Below are 26,841 nucleotides of genomic sequence, written 5' to 3'. Positions count from 1 at the left end.
CAGTAGTGGGACCTGGCAAGTTTAAAAAGAGAGCTACTATCATCATGGTTTTGAGTTTGACAGTGTTTCCAATCTGTACCAAAAAGGCAAGTTTAGTCCAGTGAAGAACCCAGGAAGAGGACTGAGGCCCTGTATGGGGCTAATTGTTCATGGCCAGTGGCAAGACCAGAGAGTCAGGTCTCTTGTACATTGGTTTCTTTACTCACAGAGATCACAGGCTGGAAAAGGCAAAGGAACTCTACCCCCAGGCCCTTGATCCTGGCTTGAACAGAAAAGCTGGTAGAAGTGTCCCACACACACAGGACAAGTATTTACTTCTTCATTTCCTGCAAAGACATCCTAACCCTCCCCTGGTTGTTAGTGATGCCAGTTTTATGATTTGCCAGAATTACAAAGAAGCCGTTCAGTGGGTTCTGTTTGATGACCTCATCTGCTCTCTGTGGGCCGCCTGTGTAAGTGCTGGGAAGAGAAGCTTATCTGGTCTGGGTGCAGCCCTTCCTATGAGTTAGTCACAGTAAGTTCTCACTAAATGAAGAAATGACTTTAAATAAGCCTGCAATGAACACGTTATCAAAACCTTGCTGGAAGATTTGGGTGATTTCTAGTTGAAGGTCTTTGACCTGGTGACATGGTACTTGAGTCTCATTGAACAAATGGAGACTTTGTTTTGTTTTGTTTAAATCTTTGACCCATAACTAATTTTTAGCTCAGAGACCAAACAAATCCCCTTTCGGCAAATTTGGATGGTGTGTTTCGTGGGTTACTGTTAAGCCGAGATGATGACAGACATGAAAAGAGGAAAGGTCTGTGTTGGCTCACAGCTATGGAGGCTCTGAAGCCTCGGCCAGCTGTCCATGCTCTTCACAGCAGGATCCATGGAGCTGAAGGACGCTGTTCACCTCATGACAGCTGGGAACCAAGAGAGCAGGGTTCTACTTCCCCATTTGAGAGCACATCACCCCAGTGACCCCAGACTTCCCACTAGATCCAGCTCTTAAGCTTCTAGCACCTTCTAATAGTGTCACAGACTAGGTGACACAGTCTTCAACACATGGGCAGTTGTGTGTTTTGTATCCAAACTGTAGCAGATGGTTTAGCTGTCCACCATGGTACTAAGATGCTGAGGCCTGATATGTTGAAGAGTTCTGCCCAGAACCAAAAATGTGTAATCAGAGCAAGGGGTGTGGTCAGCCAGAGCAGGATTTTTTTCCCCATGTAGAATGTTTGTTTAGACACCCACCCTCAAAGAAGAATGCGAGCCCACAGGCATGGTCTTACTACAGTGAGCAGGTGAGGCTCTTCAGAGGTGAAGGGGGCTGGACTCATCACTCATTGGTACTTTGATTCTTCCAGGGTACGCAAAAAATATGTCTCCCCTACAGTCCCACAAAAACGCTGTCTGTGAAGTCCATCTTAAGGTGAGTATTCATGGACAGAGGCCCATGCAATTTGGAAGTCTGTATGGAGTGCCTGTCCTAGGATCCAGTGCTTTCCCTTGATTGACATGCCAGGCATTCCCTTCTAGAGTCTTCAAGGTAGCCCCAGATGGCAGGACAGTCATTGTTACAGGTGATAAGATGGAGGTTCAAAGAGGGACCCCACAGCCAACATCTTGTACATCTGTCTGGTCATGGCTCCTGAGCATCTCTCTAGGCTGCATTCTTTACCCACTGCTATTTTTTCCTTGTGTTCACTTGGATACTTTGGGTTTAGGGGGGAAAAAAATCAAGAAATGGTTTTCATTTTATTTTTATACTTTGCAATAGAAACCCAGATGTCAGCAACGGCTCCCTGGGGGATATGCTTTATTCTTCACTGAACAGCAAGTGAAAGGATTGCCACATCTGGCTGCTGCCCCTAGCTTCCTACCTCCCTCTCATCTCCACCCAGATGGAGCCTGTCACTCTGTCCCCAGATAAGATATGACATCCTAGCAACAGTAGCTTCTTTGTCAGACACTACAGCATTGCCAGCATTTCCTCAGTGACTCTAACTCAGCTGCACAATGTCGATCTACAGTTGTCTCCATTCACCTATGAGGAGTCAGGGCCTCAGGGAGCAGGAGGGGTTCTGCAGAGCTAGGAAACTACGAGATTTAGACCTAGGTCTCTATGGCTCTGGGTTTGGAGGTAAAGGGTATCATAGACCTTATGAAATTGCCAATGATGGACAATAAGTAAGTCAACAGGAATCTGGGAGAACAGCGAGGAGTCCCTGATGGCTACCTCTAACTGATGAGTGCCCTGAGGGGACAGTTACACATGGCAATTGGTGAAGTTCGTGGATTCTCTCATTCTCCACTCACTCGCTGATCTGTTTCCAGTGTGTCAGGCCCCTCAGAGAATCTACCATGATTTCTTTAGATAAGATCGTCTATCCAGAGAACTATGCCTTACTCCCTATTGCTTCAGTCCCTGCCTCACTGGCTCACTCTGTCTGCTCTGTTTCAGTGCCATGAACCTGGACAAGTTTGAGAAAGGACCTAGGGAAATTTTTCATCCCGAGATACAAAAGGTAAAGGAAGCTGTGGGGCTCCATGACTTCAGAACTTGCATAGACTTGATCTCACCTTGCCAGGACAGTAGGGCAGGGTAGTCTGCCCAGGGAGAAGGAGGTGTGCTGTCATAATTGGGGGCAGGTTATCAGGTATATATATGTTTTACATACATATACACACATATGTATGTGTGTATATATATATATAATAAATTTAGCTCTGAAAACTTAAAACTGCAGCCATCCTCACTAGGATGCTAGTCACCAGAGCAAAGCTAAGCCTCGAGGAGGTGGCCTGCATCAGAGCTAGATGGCATGGAAGAAGCTAGAGAGGCAGCCTGGAGTTGTGTCCAGGAGGCAATGGGGCCTGTGCTGAGTGAGGGAAATGAGTCCGTTTGTGGGGAAATAACTCACGTGAGCTGTGGAGGACTGATCAGAACGGGTAGTGTTTTTCTGTATGCCTTCAAGGTGAGCTTTCAAACTGAGGCCATTCATTGCCTTTCGACTTAGCTCAACCCAAACATATAGAATTGAATATTCTCATGCCTTTGCTTTCATTTAATTTGTAAAATAGTTTGTTCAACGATGGGAACTGGCATGGTAGAAGGGGAGAGCTGTCTCCTGTAAGATGTCTTCTAATTGCTCTCTGTTCTGCAAGGCACCTGTGTGTGTGTGTGTGTGTGTGTGTGTGTGTGTGTGTGTGTGTGTGTGTGTGTGTGTGTTACACACACTCACATGTACACACACACACACACCAAATAAAACAAAGCAAAACAAAACACAAATAGTATTTGTACCCTGCTAGAATAAAGTCAGGCAAAATTTAATCTGTTAGATTTAACTAAGCAAATTAAGCTGTGCTGCACTTAAAGTGACTATGGCGGCCTTAAAACAAATTAGAATAATAAATATATCAGCAGCAACGTGCCTTTAGTACTTCAGAATACAAGTTGGATTGTTTAAATACAGGACCATATGGCCTGTGTTAGCCTAGAACTCACTTCCTAACTCAGGGTGGCCTCAAGCTCATGTCCTTCCTTCTTAGCCTCTGGAGGATGAGCAGCATTAGGCTATGAGAACAGATTCTTAGTTCATTCCCTCTGATCATCACGACTAGCCCCCTCTAAAGGCCCCGCCCCAGAGTCCTGGAGTTGCTGCCCAGGGGTGCCTTTCTCTCACAACAGTCACACTATCAGAGTTGTCACCCAGCTTCTAACACATTATTGTTAGAAACCCTGTCAGTCACAGGACTCATAGGGTGAGCAGAAGCTGGACTGGTCTCAGTGTGAGCAGGAAGCTGCTGTCCTTCTGCCTCTCTTTGCTAGAATGCAGTGGCATTTTTCTTGACCCAAATCCTTCCAGAAGCAATGTGTGTGATTAAGTTGGCTTTGAATAAGTGGGAGAAGCGGGTATGTGTGTGCCACCTTCCTGACCCTCGCCACCACCTAGATAGTTGTAGGTCTAGATAGTTGTAGCTAACTTTCCTGATGACCATGGATTATATAAAAATCTACAGGACGAAATCTCAATGTTTAAAGCATTTCTTGGCTTTTTAAGTACATGTGAAATTATGCACTCGTTTTTCTTTGGTTGGTTTTGTTTTTGTTTTTTTGAAACAGGGTTTCTCTGTGTAGCCCTGGCTGTCCTGGAACTCACTCTGTATATCAGGCTGGCCTGGAACTCAGAGATCCACCAGCCTCTGCTTCTTGAGTGCTAAGATTAAAGGTGTGCCCTATCACTGCCTGGAAAATCATGCACTCTTAAATCTAATATTTTGCTTTTCTTAAACTTAATATTAGCAACAAACTAATGATCAAAATCAAAATTCCATTAAAAAAAAAAAAAAACAATACCAGGAGCTGGCACAAGTTTGAAGACTGACTTCAGATCCCCAGAGCCCACTTAAAGCAGTAGCTGGCATCCATCGTCCCAGCACTCCTGCAGCAAGATGAAGGGCAGAGACCGGAAAATATTCAGGGCCTGCAGGGCAGCTAGCCTGTCACAGTGGAAAAAAATAAGACACACAGTCTCAGACAATGTGGAACATGAGAACAAACACCACAGCTTATATTCTTATATCACATAGGATCTGCAGCACACACGTGTCTACATATGAACTCAAGTATGTACACAAACATGTATAAACAGACACAAAGAAAAATCATCAATAAGACTATATTAAGAAACACCATTACTGACATAAAATAGACCTTCCAGGTTGAAATTCAAACTGGAAAACAATAAGAAGAGACCTGGTTGGTACCCACAAATCCAGAAATAAGAGTTTTGTTTTGTTTTTTAATTTTTGGGTGCTGTCTAGTGGGGCATTGGTAGACCACAATGCCTGGCAGGAGCACCCTCTTCTAAGCAGATAGAATCCAAAGCAAGGATTCCTGCAAAAGGAAGTGTGGCCTGGCAGCCTGTGGCGTCCCTCCTGCCTCCAGGGCTGAATGTTGAGACCCTGGGGACTCTTGTTGCAAGGCTGCTCCCACAGCCTGGCTGCCAAGGAAAGCCCTGTCACCAGGCCAGGGGCTGTAGCAAAATGCCCCAGTTCTGAGACTTGCTGGACTAAAGGTAGTCGGGACGTCCCTCATGTTTTACTCACCGTGACTGTGCCCTTACAGGTCTCAGAGGAACGAGGCCAGGTGACCTTAACCCAGGCCCTGCTGAATCTCCAATTCCTTACCTGCAATTCTGGAGTAATGGGCTTGCATGGCCGGGTGGTTGTGATCAAAGGAAATTATGGAAGAGAGAATATTGCAGTGAAGTGTGTAATGACATGCAAATATGAAGTGTGTCCCAAAGTATAAGACACAGAGCAGGCTTGTTTTTTCCCTGGGATTCAGATGGCTGAATTCTGAACAAAAGATCTCTTTTTTTTTTTTTTTCACAAAGGAATATGTGTTTATTGTAGATGTTATTTTTTTTTCCATTTTTTATTAGGTATTTAGCTCATTTACATTTCCAATGCTATACCAAAAGTCCCCCATACCCACCCACCCCCACTCCCCTACCCACCCACTCCCCCTTTTTGGCCCTGGCATTCCCCTGTACTGGGGCATATAAAGTTTGCGTGTCCAATGGGCCTCTTTTTCCAGTGATGGCCGACTAGGCCATCTTTTGATAAAAAGATCTCTTATACTACAAAAAAATGAAGGATTTTGTGTGACTTGCATACTTCTTTAGGAATTGTCAGCTCCCCAGTTGACACAGAGGATGAGGGTCCCTTAGCCTCATCCACTCCTCTTTTGGGCCTCTTCTTCTCTGTTCTCATTGGCAGCCATGGTTTTCCAAGATCTGCCTTCCCACATGCACTCACCCAGTGACCCCTATCAGAGCCTTTGGTATGTGCTTCCCAGCTTCTTCAGAAGTTTTCTGTGAAGTAACTGGGCATGAGAAGGGACTGTCCAAGGTCGTATGAAAGGCAGTCCCCACGCTCACACTGTCATTTTCCATAGTGACCTGCACGGGGCAAAATAGTGATTATCCTTGAGTAAGGAATAAGGGATAGACACAGATCAAATACTTTGAACCCACACAGTTGTAGGTAGCCGAGCAAGGACTCAAAGCCAGGCTCAGTTAGGCTCCTCACTGTCTCATGCTGACCTCAGGTCAGGAGTGGGTCTCTTCAGGCAGCTGTCTTAGTATTGGGCAAGTAATGGGCTGTGTGTAAACTGACATCTTGACCCTGGCTATCAGCCTTTGGCACCCATGTTGAGCTCTGTTTCTCAATCTTATCTCCTTACTAAAGGGTTATTGTGTTGAAGCAGGAAGTGTGCTTGGTTTAGGGAGGGATGAGCCCTACTGCCTGTCAGAGAGCTCCCTGAGGGATGTGTGGGCCAGCCAGAGTTTTGTCTTCTGCTGTTTACTTTTGTTTTTGTTTCCCTTAAAGAGAGATCCCGTAACCAACTTCTATTATGTCCAAAACGTCATAACATCTAATTGTGTGACTATGTAACAGTTGGCTTTCACAGAAAACCAAACTCCACTAATTACCATGACATATAAACATAACTTCTGAATCTTTGCTTGACAGGACTTGCTGGTTCTGGAAGAGCAGGAGGTAAGTGGTTTATGAACTGAACGTATATGTGGCTCACTGTGGCACAGCCTCCTTCCCGAGTCAGACTGGTGTGCATTTGCAGTGGGAGCTTGTTCCCACAAAGAGGCTTGACTAAAGGGGCTTTCCAAGGTCTCCTGCACAACTTTCCATACAGCTATTTATAAATAGACAAATATACTTAAATCTGCATACATCTGTGAATATATTGTAAAGAGGCTCATTGCCATTCAAGTAGGATATCTGTGCATTAGCCACACACTCTTACTATCCCAGATGCCGAAGATGTCTGCAGGCTTCATTCTGTTAACCCCATTTTAAGTGGGTGTGAGTGGGTGTGTCCACATGGCTATGTGTGTGTGTGTGTGTGTGTGTGTGTGAGAGAGAGAGAGAGAGAGAGAGAGAGAGAGAGAGAGAGAGAGAGAGCATGTTATCACCTGATAATGCATAGGGAAATGATGGTTTGTTCATATTACCCATAACAGAAATGGAAGTATCATTTATCTAGTTGCTTGGGTCAAACTTAGTAAAATCCTAACTCCTCCATTTCCCTGACACCCAAGTCTAATCCATCACCTCCCTAGTTGACATATCTTTATAAAATGTCCTAAATTCAAATGTGTCTCAGTGCATCTGTTATGAGCACTTGAGCGTGGTGGCAGCTCCCACTTCATATCTAGCCTACGCTGTACAGGTCAAATCTCTCTTTCTCAATTTTTTTTTTTTTTTTACTAAAGGGCTGTTTGCTTGAAGAGGCAAATGTCCCTTGCTGATAACTTGGGAAGGGGTGAGCAGAGGTCATCATTCATGAGAGCTTTCTGAGAGATGAGTGGCCCAAGCATTCCCATTTAACCCCACAGCTAGAATCAGTTGGGAACATTGACCTTGACTCCAGTCCATCCTAGTGATAAACTATGAGTTGTGATGAACGGCAAGACCAAGAAAGCCTAGGAAGGAACAGTGGTGATGCTCCTGAAAGATTAGCTACTTAGTGACGTGAAGTTGGTAATGTGATGCCCATGCTTTATGTGTTCACGATTGCGCAGACTGTTGTCCCCACAGGAGATCTAGTGTCCTGTGCTGTAGTACACACCGGGGAGCAGTGAACTGTGAATAGGCAGAACCCTATAAATACAGAAGGCTCTCTGTCTTAGTGATAGACTTAATGACCAAGAGTTGGGAAGGAGCCGGGCGTGGTGACGCACGCCTTTAATCCCAGCACTCGGGGAGGCAGAGGCAGGCAAATTTCTGAGTTCGAGGCCAGCCTGGTCTACAAAGTGAGTTTCAGGACAGCCAAGGCTACACAGAGAAACCCTGTCTCAGAAAAAAAAAAAAAAAGTTGGGAAGGAAAGGGTTTATTTGGCTCATGCTTGCACATCACTGTTTATCACTGAAGTGAGTCAGGACAGGAACTCAGGGCAGGAACCTAGAGGCAGGAGCTGGTGCAGAAGCCATGGAAGGGTGCTGTTTATTACTGGCTTGCTCATCATGGCTTGCTCAGCCTGCTTTCTTATAGAACCCAGGAGCACCAGCCCAGGGATGGCCCCACTCACAGTGAGATGGGCCCTCTCCCACAATCACTAAGAAAATGACTTATAGCCACATCTTGTGGATGTACTTTGTCAAAGGGTCCCTCCTTTCAGGTGGCTCTGGCTGTGTCAAGTTGACATAATACTAGCTAGAACACTGCCCAAGCAACAGTATCAAGGAACTAGCCATGGTGTTTTAAATAAGGCAATCCTTCCTCGGTTCCAATGATTCTTCTGGATTCATTGGGACTTTCTGCTCAGATTTCACTTTTCATAGAAGGAATATAATTTGGAATATTAATACCATAGATAAAATTAGAACTAGAGGGGCTAGTGATATGGCTCGGTGGTTAAGAGCACTGACTGTTCTTCCGGAGATCATGAGTTCAAATCCCAGCAACCACACGGTGGCTCACAACCATCCGTAATTCCAAACAAACAAACAAACAACCTATGGACCGGAGCCAGTGGGGATGCTGGAGTGAGCAGAGGGCTGGAGCAGGCAGGCTGGAGCAAGAAGGAGAAAGGGAGTGGGGATTAGAACTAGGGACTGGAGAGGTGGGTCACCAGTTAAGGGCACTGGCTGCTCTTACTACAGAAGACTTGAGTCCACAGTTTCTAGCCTCCACACAGTGACTTACAACCATCTATAAATCTAGTTCCAGGGACTTCAATGCCCTCTTCAGATCTCCACAGGCACCAAACACACAGACATGCAGGCAAACAAATATACATATAAAATAAAAATAAATAGATTTTTTAAATTTAGAAATATTTTAACACCTAAACAAATAGAAATGACAAATGTAGCCTGTTTGTTTGTCTGAGCAGGACTGTGTCCTGAGGGAATCAGTACCTTAACTCTCCAAAAGGCAGCTTTCTCCAGTGGCACAGACTGAACTTGGGACCTAGAAAACTCCCTACATCCCTCCAGATCCAATGCTCATGAAAAGCTGATGTGTTTAGTGACTTATTCCAAAGTGGTCCATTGTGGGTTGGAGCTCAGTGGAAGAGCATTTGTCTAGCATGCATGATGGAGCCCTGGGTTCAGTTCTCAGTGCCAGAAGATAACAACTCAGAGTCATCTGTTAGGATCAAGTAGTCCCAGATCAAACTACCTCTCCTAAGCTATGAGACAGCTTCTGAAAACAGATGGATATTTTCTGCTCATCAAGGGCATCATCTGAGAAGCCTTAGACAGCAGGTAACTTCAGTAAATCCTGTCTTAGTTAGGGTTTCCATTGCTATGAAGAGACACCATGACCAAGGCAACTCATATTGGGACATTTAATTGGAACTGACTTACAGTGTCAAAGGTTCAGTCCATTATCATCATGGCAGGAAGCATGGCAGTGTGCGGGCAGACATGGTGCTGGAGAAGGAGCTGAGAGTTATATACCTTTATCCAGCTGCAACCAGGAGAAAACTGGATCCTCAGGCAGCTAGGAGGAAGGTCTCAAAGCCACTCCTACAGTGGACACACTTCCTCCAACAAGGTCACACCTCCTAATAGTGCCGCTCCCTGGACCAAGCATATTAAACCACCACAGAGCCCCAAGACAACTTTCCTGGAATGTCCACCTGAAGCAGAAGATTCTATATAATTTCTCATTTAAACTGGGGCTCTTTGGGAAGTATTAATAATAGCTGGACAGCAGAAAAAGGAGATGCAGACCAGGTTCATCATGGCAACCTGGAATCATGCTCTTCTCCCTATCAGTGACCTTGAAGGATGAAAATCTTCTCATTCCAGGATACCTAGATAATCCCATCCTGCATCCACTTTGCCCAATGACTTTGTAGTGCTTCATCCTGGCCTGATAACGTGTTTCACAACTCCATCCCCTCCAAGGCCTCAGCCAGGATGCTGGTAGCATGCTGCCAGGCTCAGAATATCATCCCCATGAAGTTTCTTAAAGTTTTAGCCACTGACATCTCTGTCTGCACTCTCAGCTTTGCTCAGTGCAGACCTGTCTTGTGAATACTATGCTATTGGGAAGAGTCAAAAGCCAAAAGACCTTGATCCCAGGTCTGCCTGCTGTTTGCTTATGACCAGCCTTGGCCAAATCTCTTGTTCCTGGACTTCTCTGTCTGTGGCCTGTGGGTCCTTTCTGGTCCTAATGAGCTGCTAGCATACCTAATCCTTCTGTCCTCTGCTTACTGTCTATTGGCTCAGTTGGACCCAATGCCAGGCTTCTTGGAAGCCTCCCAGTTAGTTCCTTTTCTTCACTGGTTCTTAGAGTCTGTTTCTTGGACCAGCAGCAAGGACATCTCAGGGAAATCTTTTTGATGCAAACTTCCAAGCCAGATGCAAGACCTACTGAGCGTGGAACACTGGGCTGGGAGCCAGCCATCTCCTAGCAACCCCTCCAGGGCTACCAATGCTGTCAACCTGGACACCAAGTATAGAGGGCCACTGCTTCACTGCTTCAGTCTTCCTATGACTACTCCAGAAGGGCTGTCTGCTAGACACATTGTTAGCTGCTTTTTGTGAGGGTTTAGAACAGAAGAGATGCCAACATCTTAGAGATGTGTGGCTGCTGTCATCACTCCAAAAACAGAAGAAGAAACATGAAGGTCATGGAAACTCAAAAGAGGTCGAACTCCTGACAGAACCACAGAGATTGGGGCTGAGAGATGGCTCGGGGTTAAGAGCAAATATGCTGTCCTCACAAGACCTGAGTTATGTTCCCAGCAGCTCACATAACCTCCTGTAACTCCAGCTTCAGGGGATCCAACACCTCTAACCCCACAGGCACACCTGTGCTCATGTGCACATGCTGACACACACACACACAATTTAAAATAATAAAAATAAACCTTTAAAAGTTTACCAAAAAAAATCCTGTTGGAAACTGGCCCACTGATAAAATGCAAGTGTCTCCGTCCAGCTTTGCTGTTTTACTTGCTGCTTATGCACAGCCATGAGTCACACTTACTCGTCTTCCCCACTGTCCCCAGCCTTTTGTTCTGCTCTACAGATTCAGTAGTAAAGTATGTGTGATCTTTTTTTTTTTTAAAGATTTATTTATTTATTACATGTAAGTACACTGTAGCTGTCTTCAGACACACCAGAAGAGGGCGTCAGATCTCCTTACAGATGGTTGTGAGCCACCATGTGGTTGCTGGGATTTGAACTCTGGACCTTCGGAAGAGCAGTCGGGTGCTCTTACCCACTGAGCCATCTCACCAGCCCAGTATGTGTGATCTTAATGGGAAAGAGATACATGTACATGTTCAAGATCAGAATTCCAGTGGGGACGGGGGTGTAAAGAGTGAGCAGTGCTGTGGTGGAGGGCTGCATTGAGAGGTGTCCTCTCTGGAAGTTGCTGATGGGGCTGAGGCTTGCCCAGCAGGGAAGAGCATCACCCCCAAGAACTAGGAAGCATTCCAGGTATACGGTCAGGTGGAAATGCCCTCCCTATGTATGTGTCTATCTAGAAAGCCACTGTTACAGAACAGCATGCATCTGTCTCCCAGGTGTACTGGGGACAGAGGAGAGTTCAGAAGCACAAACCTCAGACCTGGGTTTTCAGATTCCTCTTTTCCTAAGTGTGTGCATATGCTGTGTGTGCATGTGTGGGTTCACGTACACACATATACGGATGTCTTAGGTTGATGTCAGGACTCTTTCACTATCCATCTTCTACCTTATTCATTGAGACGGGATCTCCTAATCAAATGCAAGGCTCCCTGGTACGTCCACTTTTGTTAGCCAGCTTGTTCTGGGGAGTCCCCTTTCTCTCTGCCTTCCTGAAGTAGGATGGCAGGCACCTTCACAAACCTACCAGGCCTGTCTGTGGGTTCTAGGGATGTGAAGTCCAGTTCTTTGGGCATGTGTGGTGAGCACTTTAATCACTGAGCCACCAGCTCAAGCTGGGCTCTCAAACTCTTACTTTTGCCATTCCACCTCTGAATCCCAGCATCTTGCATTGACCTCTCACCTCTGGCCCCACTGACCCCCGACACCTTGACTGCCAACATCCAGAACCCTTCACTTAGTGGTGAATCAAACAGCCTTCTTGTATTGATAGTCTTCCAACAATGGACTCTTTTATTATTAAGTAATTCAGACATACACAAAGTATAGATAATAAAATACAAATTGCCTGCCTAGATTAAAGGCAATATCATTAGAAACCTAGAGTTCAAGGGCTGGAGTGATGCCTCAGCCATTAAGAGCATGTGCTGCTCTTCAAAGAACCCAGACTTGGACTGACTCACATCCAGTAGCTCATAACTGCCTTTAACTCCAGTTCCAAGGGATCCAGTACTGAATTCTAGCCTCCAAGGGTACCTGTACTTATGTGGTGACTATAACCACCACATAATACAGCATTATAATGAATTATGGTAATACAAACACATAAATGAAACTAAGTCTTCAAAAAGTAACAGTTTGAGGCCCTACTTCCTGCTCCCTGACTCCACCCCTCTGTCTACCTCTCTTCTCTAAAGCAGCTAACATCTCACATTGGCACTTGTCATTTCCACAGGGTCAGATTGTATCAGTTGTCTGCATAGTTGAGAACTATAAACTCAGACTGGGAATAGCCACTGTTTGCTTGGCTTGCTTTGTCTCTCATTCGAACATCTGGACTTGTTCAGATTAAATATCTTCAGGAATGGGGGAGTGAGCTTTTCATATAAATTGCCCACAATTTCCATATCTATTTCTAGAAGAGCCTACCAGACGTCAGCCTAAGATTGTTATGTTTGGCTCTCAGTTACAATTAGCTCCCCTGCTCTTCTGGGAACTGTTGCTGTTGCATAGATCAGAACATGGTGCCAAGCCCATGGGTGCCTGTGGCCATTTCTCAGAAGCACTACGATGCCCCTGCATGGACCTAGCATCCTCCTGATCCCATCAGTAATGAAATTCCAAATGGATTCGCTGATGCAAGCATGGATCACCTCGTCTCTATGCTATGTTGTAACCTACAAAAAAAAAAAAAAAAAAAGAGTGACTCTTGTTAACACTGGTCAGTACTGGGGCCAATGGGAGGAAAGAATCCCCCAAGTGTCCACTCTGCTGACCACAGTGATCCTTAATGGCAAACACTGTAGCTTATAACTAGGTGTGCTTTAGTGATGAAACTAACTGGTGTGTCTTTTGCTGTCTCGTTGTAAGGGCTCTGTGAATTTCAAATTTGGGGTTCTTTTTGCCAAAGATGGGCAGCTCACAGATGACGAGATGTTCAGCAATGGTGAGCAAGCATCCCCTCTGTACCCCCGCCAAGGGCAACCCTGCCTTTGACTGCCTTTCCCGCCGCTGAAACCAAATGTCTGCTTGGGCTGGAATCTCCAATACCAGGAGGCAGTTTACGGAATTTTGTAAGGTGGTTCTTGATCAGCTTCAGTCATATGCGTACGAGTCCCTGCAGTGGGCACTGGAGAACATAGCCAGGGGTGTGGGGAACACACACAAGTTTAGGAAATCTGGTTCTACAGAGTGCAAGATCTTCCCTTGCTGCTTCTGGCTGAGTTACTATAAAGACAGTATCATCTTCCTATATTTGTGTCTTTCATGTTACAACCCTGTCTATCATTGGGCAGAGCAACAATAGCCCCTTCATTCCTCAATACTGCATGCCCAAGGTCTGGTTCACCTGTCTGTTTGCCTTCCCTTGGGTTCCTGAAAATTACAAGACTTCCTTATAGCCCTTGGGTAAAAAGTGATGTGACCTCATGCTTTGATACTGTGCACATCAACAGCACCATTATCTGTGACTTCTTTATGGTTAAAAAATGAGGACCAGAGATTGACATCTGTGCCTTTTCTTGCAGAAATTGGAAGTGAAGCTTTTCAAAAATTTTTAAATCTCCTCGGTGACACCATTACTCTAAAGGGCTGGACAGGCTACCGTGGCGGTCTGGACACCAAAAGTAAGCATTCCCCTTGTCAAAATTAGTAACTTGTCAAAATAAGTAATTCTGTTACTTATACCCAAGAGAGGGAAACGAAAGAACCAGAAACTGGAGAGCCTGAGGATTATCCCAGGATGACACGATCAAGGTTACTGAGTCTATTTGTTGGCTTTATAAGACTAATCAGCCCTTGAAACCCATAGGAAGCACTAGGAGACACGATCAGCCAATACACAAATGAATGACATTTCCATCAACGAAGGACTACATCTGTTGTGGAATCTCATGAGGTTATAGAGCCTGGTAACATAGTCACAAGTGCAATTTGCCTCAGTGAGAGTCACACAGGAAAGTTGCCTTCCAACACAAGTCTCCATTGTCCCATAGCTGCATTTACCAATGAGCACCATCTGTATGCCAGAACCAGGCTAGGCTCAACATGACCCCTGCCTTGCAAGGAGCCTATAGTCCCCTGGATGGCACAAGCGCCAGTCACGTGAGTGACGGTTATGAAATAGCTTGGCAATCAGTGCTTACAGGATTGAGTTGGCGCAGAGAGTGCCACGGGCACTTTGCCGACTCTGGGGATTACAGAAGACTTCTCTGGGGGAACTTGGGAGTGATGAGTGGGAACAGTTGGAGAGTCTGGAGAAAAGAATTTCAAACAGGGAGCATCTGTGGAGTCCCTGAGGCTGAAAGAACATGGCGTGCTAGAAACTAAGAGAATGGCTTTCTGGCTGGAAGGAGCAAAGGGACCAAGAAAGTTGCAATTCGAATGAGAGACAAAGCAAGCCAAGCAAGCAGTGGCTATTCCCAGTCTGAGTTTATAGTTCTCAACTATGCGGACGACTGATACAATCTGACCCTGTGGAAATGACAAGTGCCAATGTGAGATGTTAGCTGCTTTAGAGAAGAGAGGTAGACAGGGGGATGGAGTCAGAGAACAGGAAGTAGGGCCTCAAACTGTTACTTTTTGAAGACTTAGAGAAGAGAAGAGGTGGCCCTGCAGGGAGTTTGAAGTCCCCTTGCATGTCACTGAGGTCCCCTTAGGGCAGATCTGCAGGGAAGATAATCTAGAGGGAACAGGCCAGAGGAGCCCCTAGAGAACCAGATCCCACAGTCTAAATGGGGGTAAGGGGACAGCTGTCGTGGCCAGGGAACAGCTGGCTGGCAGGGAGACAAGTGTATGAATTCCAGCACTGAGAATTCAGGCACAGGGTTCCATGATATTAGAAAGTGGAGATAGGGAGGAAGAAGGATTCTCATAGGGTCCCTGGATCTCTGGCCTGAAGTAGCTGGTAGAGAGCTGGGTTGGAAGGGAAAGCCCGGGAAGCAACGAGGTGGATGAAAGAGACTAGATGGCAAGCTCAGGCTCTAGCTGAGGAGCATTTCCAGCAGTTTGGGTTTCTGTGTTAGTCGCTTTGTTTGATCTTCCGTCAAACCTCAAAGAAAGTCAAGCAGGTGACACAGGCTCTTGTAGCCTAAATGTGGCAGACTTTCAGTCCAGGCAGCCTGACTACCTAACAGCTTTTCTTCCTAGAGGTGCACACAGATTCAGAGCATGACAGCCATGTGTGAGGAGGGCTGTGGAAAGGCCTTGGTTACCACCTTCCCCCTGACATGCTTTTTCATGTGTGTGATGTGTTCCTGAGCACCATGGTCAGCTCTCTGCTCACTGTAGGGGTCCTGAGTACCATCTCCTGAGCCCTCTGATCACCAGGTCTTCTGCCAGGTTAAGCACCTTGCAAGGACTATCTCGCTGAGTCTTCCCTGCATCCATTTCCAAATTATAAAACAGGATAAGAGAAAAATGGGATGACTTACCAAAAGTAGCATGGGGTCTGGGGAGATGGCTCCTCTGGAAAAGTGCTTGACATGTAAGCATGAGGACTGGAGGTTAATTCCAGCACCCCTTTTTAAAGGCCAGGTGTGGGGGTACATGCTTGTAATTCCAGCACTAGGGGAGATGGAGACAGGAGGATTCCTGGAGCTTACTAGACAGCCACTCAAGCCAAATCAGTGACCTCCAGGTTCAGTGAGAGACTCAGCTCAAATAAATAAATAAATAAACAAGCAAATATAGAAGGGGCTGGAGAGAGAGAGGGCTCGGTGATTAACAGCATTGGCTGCTCTTCCAGAAGACCTGGGTTCAAGTCCCAGCACCCACATGGCAGCTCACAACTGTCTATAACTCCAGTTCTAAGTGATCTAATGCCCTCCTTTGGATTCCATGGGCATTGCATACACATGATGCACAGACATACATGCAGGCAAAACACTCAAACACATAAAATTTAAAAAATAAATATTTTTAAAATGTATTAGTCCTTGGTTCAGTCCTCCAAGATTTGAAATAACTTGCACAACAATATGTAATTAACATATTGCTTTAAATCAAACAGCCAAACTTTAAGAAAAAATAAGGTAGAGAGCAATTGAAGCAGATACTATATATAGACCCCTAGACTCACCACACATGTAAACGCTAAGTAACAAAGCTTTAAAAATCAAATTACAAAAGAATGATAAAGCATTGGGGAGTGGAAAGGAGTAACCCAGCCAGTGAGGACTCAGGCTGGTTCGTCTACCTCCAGAGCCTGCGCCTTTACTCACTGTACAGTTCTTCAGAACCTCACCTTGACTTTTTGAGCCCCACAGCTTGTGTGAGCTGTACCCTTACCCCACGGCCACGGGAAGGGGAGGGACTGCAGCACGAGTAGGAGCCTCGTTCGAAGTAAAGAGTTAACCTCAGGCGAGCCTCTCCTGCTCCCCACAACTGATAAACCAGGTCTTTGAGAGTGTACTGGGAGCATGCCTTCATCTACATGCCCGTGTAAAACTCTGTGCCCACTGACTGTGTTCTTGTGTTTTACAGATAACACCACAGGGATCAACTCAGTCTATACTGTGTACCAAGGGCATGAGGTCATGTTTCACGTTTCCACCATGTTGCCATATTCCAAAGAGAACAGACAGCAGGTATGTGTGATATCGGGCTCTCCGAGGACACAAACGATCATGTGACTGAACGTGGATGAGCACTGCAGTGCTTTATACAATTAGAGACGAGGTGTGTTACCGTGAGCTCCACTTCAGTTACCAGCTACCAATTCAGGCACTTTTTAATGTCTGTGTGAACTGCAAACAAACAGGAAGCCTATTGGTACTGCCTCTGTCATCTTCAAGACAGGATCAGAGATAGTAGTGAGCCTGTGAGTGTACATGTGTAACTATGATTTTAAAGACTCTACGTCTATGCTGCATTGTCATAACAAAATACCTGGAGCCTGGGAACGTTATAAAGAAGTTTATGTAGCTCAATGTCATGTTGTTTCAAGAGCACTGGTATTCCGAGCTCTAGTGAGACCCTCAAGGTGGTTAGTATGTGGTACAGACAAAGAAGAAATCACAAGGCATAGAGGAAGCATGAGAAACCCAGGTTAGGTTACAGACAGGCCTAACTGAGCAAGAATGAACTCCCATGAGAAACATGTTAACCCCAACCAAGACCTTATCACCTCACACCAGGCTCCCCTCTAAAGGCCCCCATCTCTTAGCTACTCCACGCTTGCAGTCAGGCTTCCAGTACTGAGAGGTCTGCTCAAACCATAAGGAGACACCTTGCAGGCTGGTCTGTACTTAACATGTCTTCTCCCTGTGACTTCTCTCAGTGTGCCTTTGGCCTTGTCAAAATTGCCTCTGTGTTAACTCCTGCTGTGACGTCCTTAGATGGCAGAGTGTGATAATTGAAGCGTTTCCTCCCCATGTTGACTTTGGTCAGTGGCGGTTTATCACAGCAAGAGAAATCCTAAGACAGATGGTTGTGTGGCATTAGAAGCAGTTTTCAGGTTGAAGTTGAAGGTAACCATGGCTGTCTACATGGTCTGGCCATGCTGGGTTGTTCCCTCAGTGTTCTCCTTTCCCAACCCAGAGGTTGGCCATTTTCAGGAGAAAAAAATCCAAACTGTTAGAATTTAGATACAAAAAATATATGGGATGCTGGGTTTGGTTTGGTTTGGTTTGGTTTGGTTTGGTTTGGTTTGGTTTGGTTTGGTTTGGTTTGGTTTGGTTTGCCTGCATCTATACATGTGATGTATACACAGAGATAAGAACAAGTAGTGTGAGTCCCTGGAGCTGAAGCGAGGGATGTTGTGAGTCACCATGTGGGTGCTGGGAATCAAACCTAGGTCCTCTGTAAGAGCAGTAGGTACTCGTAACTGCCGAGGCATCTCCCCAGGCCCAGCTACTAGGTTTTGACAGGTGAGATTTGGAGAGTTATGCTTAGCTTGTATAAGACTCTTACCACCCTTTTATGCATTGAGAGAAGGCATCTCCATGAATAAATGTCACTGATGTAAATGGACAATTGTTCAGCAAAGAAATACAAAGTTATAAGGGGCCAGAAAGGCTTTTCAGTAAGCATGTGGAATTCTGATGCTAGTAAAAGGGTAAGCAAGCAGTGGGTCAGCCCCTGGGTGATGCTGCAGTCCTGGCAGGTAGAGGCCCTCAGGGAGAACATGCAGGAGGGATGAAACAGTAAGTGCTGTTCTATTGTCTGACTGGAAGAAGTGGCTGATGGGAATCTCGTAGGCTGTGGAGACCATGAAGGCATTGAACTTGTCCTTGTTTTAGGAAGACTCTGCTCAGGTGTATTAAAACATGTGTGGCTCTCACATGTGTCTGAGACTAGCTGTATGTAAGATGTCTTCTCTGTTTGGTTGGGAAGACCTATGTCTCACTGCTAGGCCGCTTCATTGGAGAGGATAGACCACACCATCTTCTCTGCTATCCTCAATGCTTTTGACCTTTTACATGTCAACAGCAGCATCAGAAAACTGATGCTGGGGTTGGGGTTCGAGGGTGGAGCGCTTATGTATCGTGTGAGGTGCTGGGTTCAAGCATCAGTGCCTGCACCCCACATACAGCACACACATATGTACAATGGGATGCCTTACAATCCTCTCTCCAACTCCCAGAAGTTTCCAGTGCTGCCCACACCATACGACAGATGGAGCAGTAGCTACACATGAATAAATTATGTGCATGATCTTTTCAATATTTATTTAATTTTATGTGTATTCATGTGTGCCTGAGTGTAAGTGTGCTATGTGCACTAAGGAGTCCACAAAGGTCAGAAGAGGCAACAGACCCACTGAACTGACGTGACAGATGGTTGTAAGCCACCATGTGGGTGCTAGGAACTGAACTGGGAAAGCAGTCAGTGCTTTTATCCACTGAGCCATCTCTCTAGCTCCAATGATCCTTAGAAACTGACATCTAGTGGTTTGCTTATTTTCAAGGGTTTGCATTGTAGTGTATAGCTGATTCTGTTTGTTTGTTTGTTTGTTTGTTTGTTTGTTTGTTTTTAATTATGTGTGTATGCATATGAGTGTATTACAGAGAGGCCAGAAGAGAGCATCAGATCCCCTGGAGATAGAAATACAGGTTTTTATAAGCCACAAATGTTGGTGCTGGGAACCAAACTTGGCTCTTCTGTAACAGCAGAATGCCCACTCAACCTCTGAGATATCTTCTCTCCATCCCTGTTGTTGTTTTTGTTTTTGAAGACACCACCTCAAGTAACTCAGACTGGCCTTGAACTCCCGATCCTCCTGCCCACCTCCAGAGTGCTCGAGTGCTTCATTACTTTCTAACTGTTTCATGTGTATGGGTATTTGCCTGCATGTCTTTGTGCACTACATGTATGCAGTACCCTCAGAGGCAAGAAGAAGGCATGAGATCCCCTGGAACTGAAGCTACAGGCAGTCATGAGCTGCCTGACGTGAGTGCTGCAACCTCAGTAAGTCCTCTTAGTCACTGAGCCATTTCTCTGGGCTGATTAATCTACATCTAACCCTTTGAGGAACCACATCATTTCCAGAGGGGCCACACCATGTCACATTCCCGTCAGTAGTGCACAGAGAGGCTGCTCTTCCTCACTCCAGCCACGGATGTGTTATTTTATACCGTTATCCTACTGGTTTGCATGGCTGCTTGTCTTGGCTTGCACGTCTCTGGTAACTAGTGAACTTGGGTGTCTTCTCCTGTGGTTATTACAGTCGACATGTCGTCTCTGGAGAAGTATCCACTTACAGTCTTCCTGTTTGTTTGAGTCACGTTCACTATTGAGCAGTAGGAATTCTTTATGTATTCTGGATCCTGCCACGCCTCTCCCTCTCCTGACAGTATCCCTTGTCCTTAGAGGCTCTCAGTTGTGGTGTGCTCTCACTTTCTCTTTCTTCTGTTGCCTGTTCTTTCAGTGTTACAAGAAATCATTTGAGCTGACTTGCACTCAGCTGTTCTCTACACCTTAGCTTCCTTATTGGTAAATGGGAATATACGCTATGACTCAGGCGGGGACCGACTCTCCAGGAATTTATGATACAGAATATGATACAGACAGGAAGCATAGCCAAGAGCCAGTTCCACACATAGAGGACTAATCCACATAAGAATGACATCAGGGGCTGGAGATGGCTCAGCAGTGACAAGCAACTGCTACTCTTCCAGATGACCAGAGTTTGGTTCCCAGCACCCACACTGGACAGCTCACAAAATGCCTCTAGCTCCAGGGAATCTGGTGTCCTCTTCTGGCTTTGGTAGACACACACACACACTCACACACTCACACACACACACACTTAAAATTTAATGGAATCACAAAACTTCCGTGGCTGCTGAGAGAGAAAGAACATGACAGCTAATAAAAATCAAGGAGGCCTTCCTGGAGAAGGTGCCATTTGCCTAAGCTTAGACAGATAACTACGTGTGAGATGCTTGGCCATACAAGGCTAGACAAGATAAGTTGGCAAGTACAGACCATGCTTTGCGTATTTATTGCTATGCCACAAACCACTCCAGAATCTACCAGTTAAGATAATTAGTTGGGAGCCGGATGTGGTGGCACACGCCTTTAATTCCAGCACTCATGAGGCAGAGGCAGGTGGATTTCTAAGTTTGAGGCCAGCCTGGTCTACAAAGTGAGTTCCAGGACAGCCAGGGCTACACAGAGAAACCCTGTCTCGAAAAACCAAAAAAAAAAAAAAAAAAAAAAAGATAATTACTTGGTTTCTTAAGGCTTTATGTGTTGATGACTCAGCAGAGAAGTCTTCTGCTGTCTCATGGAGGTTCTCATCCACTGCAGTCACCAGCAGCTGAGAACAGCAGCATCCTCAGTCCTCCACGGCCCAACACAAGGGACTCAGGGATCCAGGGTAGCAGCAGTTACTCAGTTTGACCAGATAGATGGTCTTGTATGGAGCTAGCAAAGTGGCCTGTTCTGTCCTGCTGGGTGCAGTGTTACTGGCATACACCACACCCGCTCACTGCTCACACATTCTTTGTGGTAGCTTTCCTGCTTTAGGGACCATGTAGGTATAAAGAGTCCACACAGTCTCTGTCTCTGAAGCTGTCTGGCCTTTTATACAAAAAAAAAGTGTCAACCGCATATCTAGGAACTCATTTTGGAAAGACAACTAGGGTCAAATTAGATAGAGCCATCTTGGCACTAAGTATGAACATTCAAATGAGCAGAGGAGAGTCAGAGGTGTAGGTCAGTGGAGGAGCACTGGGGTAGACTGTTTGAAGCCCATGTGCATGTCTCTCCCTCAGACACCCTCGTGACTGCTTCCTGAGCTCCTATGGGTCCCAGAACAGGTCAGGGTATAAGGAAGCAACGGGTGGAGGGAACGTTGTCCTTCAAGCTGGTGAGGAGGTTTGCACTGGGAGAGGAGCCCGGTGGCTTGTCAAGGCCACATGACGTCCGGCTGTGCAGTGGCTGTGGTGGTTTGCTACAGTGTCTTAACTGAGTGACCCTTGTCAGAGCAGCTCTTCTCACCATGTCATTTCTCCTCCTCACAGGTGGAAAGGAAGCGCCACATTGGAAACGATATTGTCACCATCGTGTTCCAGGAAGGAGAGGAGTCCTCTCCCGCCTTTAAGCCTTCCATGATCCGCTCCCATTTTACACGTATCCTGGGTCTTCATAAATGCTCCTGCCCACCAGCCTCCTGGGGCCTCCCAGGACATGTAATAGGCAGCGTGACACCCACCTGAGCGGCTAGTCTGACACCCGCCACCGGGCAGTGTGCCCAAGTGCTGCGTGTTTCTTTCTTGCCCGCCTCTGAGGCAGCGGGGAGGAGTCCTCGGGGACTGTTTCATTGTGTTTCTCAATTTATACACACACAAGATCCCTTCACCACACCCTCCACTACCCTCCCATCCTTCCCCTCTTCTGACCACCCCTTCTTCCTAACAAGGCCCCTCTGCTTTCTCACCTGGGTGTGTCCCACCTGTGTCTAACCAGGGATGCAGTTAAAGCCTACGCAGATGGTCATTTATTTGAGTGAGAGCAGCTCATCAGTAGCTACACCACTGAGAAAATGACTTTTTTTTAAATTATTTATGTATGTGAGTTCACTGAAGCTGTATTCAGACACACCAGAAGAGGGCATCAGATCCCATTACAGATGGCTGTGAGCCACCATGTGGTTGCTGGGAAATGAACTTAGGACCTCTGGAAGAGCAGTCATCCACTGAGCCATCTCTCCAGCCCGAAAATGGCTCTTTGTACCCCAGCAGCCATTAACTGCCTATAGCTCTTCAGGGAGGGGCAGGGCCTCAGGAGCCCCTCCCCATCCACAGTGGGATGTTGATGGGCCTAGGCCAGTACAGGTAGGCACTGGCTGTGAGTTTGCAGGTCAGAAGACAGTGTTTCCCAGCTCACTTCCGGCCTGCTGCCTCAGACCTCTGGGTGCTAGGGTTACAGGAGCATGCGACCACACCCACATTGACTTTCAGAATGCCTCCTCTTTCCTCAGGAAGTCTGTGAAGTGAGGCAAGCTTCCTATTATGAACTGGTAATGAACAATTGTGAAGGATAAGTAGTGACCCCTCTGGGAAGTGACGTCAACTATAAAATCTGTTGCCGCATGCCTGTAGTTCCAACACACTGAAGGCCTGGGCCTGTGTGTGTGTGTGTGTGTGTGTGTGTGTGTGTGTGTATCTGGGCATGCAGACTGACACCTGTAATTACAGCACCCGAGAGGCTGAGGCAGGAGTTCACTGTGAGAAATTATTCTAAGCCTGATACTACCTGCTAAGTTGAAGTATGCTGCGGCATGGTAACATTAACAATGTTACGCACATCGCCTAACCCTGCCCAGCTCACTGTCTGTAGATGCCCGTGGTGGGGCTGGCCCTCTCAACATTGCTCAGCCAGACAACCCCAGGGCATGTGTTCGTCCTATCTGCCAGACCTCAGTCACGGCCCACTTACCATGGTTACAGGCCAGGAGAGCCAATCTCAAGGCAGCGGCTCAGAAGGTTGGCCACAGTAAGGAAAGGACATCTAGTGGGCATTCTCAGAATGAAGTTGAGTCTCATTACTCCTGTTCCCAGAGACCCCGGGAAAAACACCGGGGGACAGACCACTGCGCATCAGGTGCCTGCCAATAAAACTGACTTGTCTCAAGTCAGACAACAGAGCTCACAAGGAGGTTTTTAAAAGTTGAAATGGCCAAATTTCTCCCACAAGGGTAGGGGTTATAATTAAGGTGAAGACACACCCTCCTTGGCTCCTCCTACTTACAGCATAATGTCCCCCATTTATTGGGCTGTGGCACTAATATTCCCCTTTTCCTGGTGACAGAAGGCTTCTCTGAGTGAAGCCCAGAAGACAAGGTAGCTAGATAGCTAGAGACACTTTAGGGTGCTCCCTATTAGACATTCTGCACACTGGCCTGAGCACATATGCAGGTGGTCGGTGTGACCTCATCCCGCAGAGTACAGGAGTGGCTGCACCCGAGTGTTGCTGCCTTCAGCCCCAGGCAGCAGCAGGGCTGGAGGTGAGATGTGAGAGCAGGCCAGAGGAGCACTATTGGGTGCGGCAGTTGTGCTCTTTGATTTATTTTTAAAGAGTTGTATTGAGATTGAAGCCCCATAGCATATCATTTGTCCTTTTTTCTTAAACGCTGGTGGAAGCCAGGTCTCCCACAAGTCCCGAAAGTGCTCTGCCACTGACCCACAGCCCGAGCCGCTCGTTGAGCTTCATCCCAAGCACAGGCGCCTCTGCTCAGCAGCTGCCAGCGGCTACACTGGCTCGGTCTGTTTTGTCTGCCAGAGGCAGGAGGAGAGGGAAAGTGTACAGCAGAAACATTTCCATTGTTTCCCCGTGTGGTGGAATAGATGAGTAGCCGGCGCCAGGAGCTGCTGCTCTGGTTCCCTGGCTGCTTGACTGTTTCATGGATTTCCTTATACACTCCCATGACAGCTGTGGAGGCTTCACCTAACCTTTTCCCAGTATAAGACCACACAGATGCTAACACTAGGCACAGGGCTCCCCTGTGTGTGTGTGTCCCTTGTAAAGGGGTGGAGTTTTGTCCCAACTTCAGAGCAGTAGGTACCTAGCCACAGGGAGGCCTGCTCAAGAACACTTCTGCAGGCAGGGTTCTCAGATCCAGCTCTCCAGTGTGAACATCAAGGGTATTGATGAGTTGCCTTGACTGTCCCCACAGATATTTTTGCCTTAGTGAGGTATGACCAGCAAAATGACAATTACAGGTAGGTAAAGACCTTGTCTCTCTTCTTGCTCTAATTCTAAAATTTGTGTCACCAGTCGGTATTGGCCCTCAAACGACCCTGATGTGCTTGCTTCTGGGGTTCATTAGGTGCAATCTCACCTTCTAGAATATTCTGTCTCTCTCTTCAGGGAAAGATTTTGCTCCATGTAGTATTGCTATGCACAGTAGGCCCAGGGTTCAGGGTTAGTTTGGTGTTTGTACTTTACAGGAGAAGTTGTCTGTCTGACCTTGGTCAGAGTGCCCCTTGCCTGCTGTCCTTCTGTTTCTCAGAATGAATTTATTAGAAGGGTCCTGTGAAAGTACTGTCAAGTTCCACCACTTAGGAGTAGAGAGGTCACACCTCAGCTCAGTCACTTACTGACTTTGAGGATTTGTGAAGCATGTCTGTCCCCGGGCACCTTGAGCCTAGTGTAGAGTAAGAACAGTCACCTCTGGCCTGCTCAGCAAGCCGTGAAATCCAGAGCACCCTGCCTGGTATGCAGCAGCCGTTCACTACTGGTTTTCAGTCTGTCCACAGGCTGGTGGGTTAGACCCTAAGGCACGGCTGCTTTCCTAGGAGAGAGCGCTCAGAGGTGACACAGGCTCCTCTGGAGTGAATCTTCCTCACGTATTACATAGGTCTCTGAACATATTGACTTGCAAAACTGTTACTGACCTTTGAAGAAGAGAGCTGACTAACTCTGGAATGTTCTCAACATAGGCTGAAAATATTTTCAGAAGAAAGTGTGCCACTTTTTGGCCCACCCTTGCCATCCCCTCCGGTGTTTACTGACCACCAGGAATTCAGGGACTTTTTGCTTGTGAAATGTAAGTTGTCATTTTGAAATGTGCTGTTGGTTGTTACAAGAATTTGTTCTCTATACTCTCCCAGGCCACTGCATAGGGAAGTGTTGTTAGACCATTCACATTCGATTCATCCATTACCCATGTTTAGTTTCTGGTAACATTGGGTAGGCTTTCTTCTGGGTTCTCATCTGCTCCTCACATCCTGCCCAAGGCTTTGCAACTTATCGCTTCACCACGCCGGTGCCACAGGCCTCTGGTCAGCCTGTGTGCCCTGGGGTTCTGATACCATCATTCTGAGTCTCCATCATTATATATGTGTGTCTTTGTGAAGGGGTAGGAAGCTATGGTTATGATTCACACTTAGGAACAGAGAGCTGCTGGGCTGTACGAGTGTGCAGGCAGATGGGTTGTGCATGGAGTGAAGAGAACCTTCCCACCCTGGGCCACAAGAGCTGGAGAGCCAGTGCGCATGCACCTCAGCTCACTGCTACCTCCCAGGGCCTGCCTCTGAGCTCTCCTGTCTGACAGACATGGGCCACACCCAGAGCGTGCCTGGGCCATCAGGACCTACTGATCAGCATCAAGTCACTTGGCTTCATCCACTGCAGACTCTTCATAGAAGTCTAGTCTGTCAGCCCTGGAGCTCTGGCAGTGCCACCCAGTCTGTGCCCTCTGCAGCCAGCTCCAGTCTCCTGCCAGACACAGCAGGGGCTGCAGCTGCTTTGCATCCACCTGCCCCTCATACCCACACACACACTGCCTAATTCTGTCACTGTTACCATGTAGTTTGAGAGAATTTGGGGAAGCTCCTGTCCTCTCATTGAATCCATCTTGGTTACCTGGCCCCAAGGTGGCATCAGTTGAGCCCAGAACGTCACAGAATCCCACATCAGTACACGCTACTCGGCTTCTAGTCTTCAATTGCCTTCAGAATTGGCCAAAACTAATGCTGCAGGCCAGGCAGGTGCTGGATGACATATTGTCCTTTCTTTGTATTCTCTTGTAAAGATTAACGTTATATGTGTATGCTTGAGTGTGTGTATGTGCTTGTGTATGTGGGTGCCCATGGAGGCCAGGAGAGAAGGCACTGGATTCTTCCCCTGGAAATGAGGTTATGAGCTGCCCAATGTGGGACTGAGGATAAAGCCCAGATCCTCTACTAGAGCAGGAAGTGGGGTGTTTTGTTGTTTTGTTTTGTTTTGTTGTTTTGTTTTGTTTTTTAGTCAAAGTCTCATTATGTAGCCCTGGCTAGCTTGAATTTACTATATAAACAAGGCTGGCCTTGAACTCATAGATCTGCCTGCTTCTGCCACTTTTGTGCTGGGATTAAATGCTTGGGCCACTAGCAGCAAGTGCTTCTGAGCCCCTGAGCCCTCTCTCCAGCCTCCGTATCTTATCTGCCCATCTCAGTGGCACTTGAAGGGATAAAATGTTACTTAATTCCGGTCACCAGATACATCCTACTCTCAGCCAAGATGGCTGACAGTGCTCGTCCCTCTGGGAGCCCCTGCAGAGGTCTCCA

At 46.7% G+C, this 26,841-nt stretch overlaps 1 protein-coding gene across 17 annotated transcripts in view; it reads left to right on the top strand.

The window, feature by feature from the left end:
* The window catches only part of Garnl3 (GTPase activating RANGAP domain-like 3), a 145,635-nt gene that overhangs the window by 83,858 nt on the left and 34,936 nt on the right, over window positions 1-26,841 (top strand). For all 17 annotated transcript variants that reach the window (XM_030252276.1, XM_011239223.3, NM_001355201.1 and 14 more), the window contains 9 exons: window positions 1,354-1,418; window positions 2,451-2,514; window positions 6,533-6,559; window positions 13,217-13,292; window positions 13,873-13,971; window positions 16,829-16,932; window positions 21,814-21,922; window positions 24,468-24,513; window positions 25,234-25,340. In XM_030252276.1, the coding sequence (XP_030108136.1) occupies window positions 2,455-2,514; window positions 6,533-6,559; window positions 13,217-13,292; window positions 13,873-13,971; window positions 16,829-16,932; window positions 21,814-21,922; window positions 24,468-24,513; window positions 25,234-25,340 (628 nt within the window). In that variant the 5' untranslated portion in view covers window positions 1,354-1,418; window positions 2,451-2,454. The remainder of the gene's footprint in view (window positions 1-1,353; window positions 1,419-2,450; window positions 2,515-6,532; window positions 6,560-13,216; window positions 13,293-13,872; window positions 13,972-16,828; window positions 16,933-21,813; window positions 21,923-24,467; window positions 24,514-25,233; window positions 25,341-26,841) is intronic.

The sequence above is a fragment of the Mus musculus genome, chromosome 2 (assembly GCF_000001635.26).
Source record: "Mus musculus strain C57BL/6J chromosome 2, GRCm38.p6 C57BL/6J".
NCBI classification, from domain to species: Eukaryota; Metazoa; Chordata; class Mammalia; order Rodentia; family Muridae; genus Mus; species Mus musculus.
This window is presented reverse-complemented; position numbering and strand designations above follow the sequence as displayed.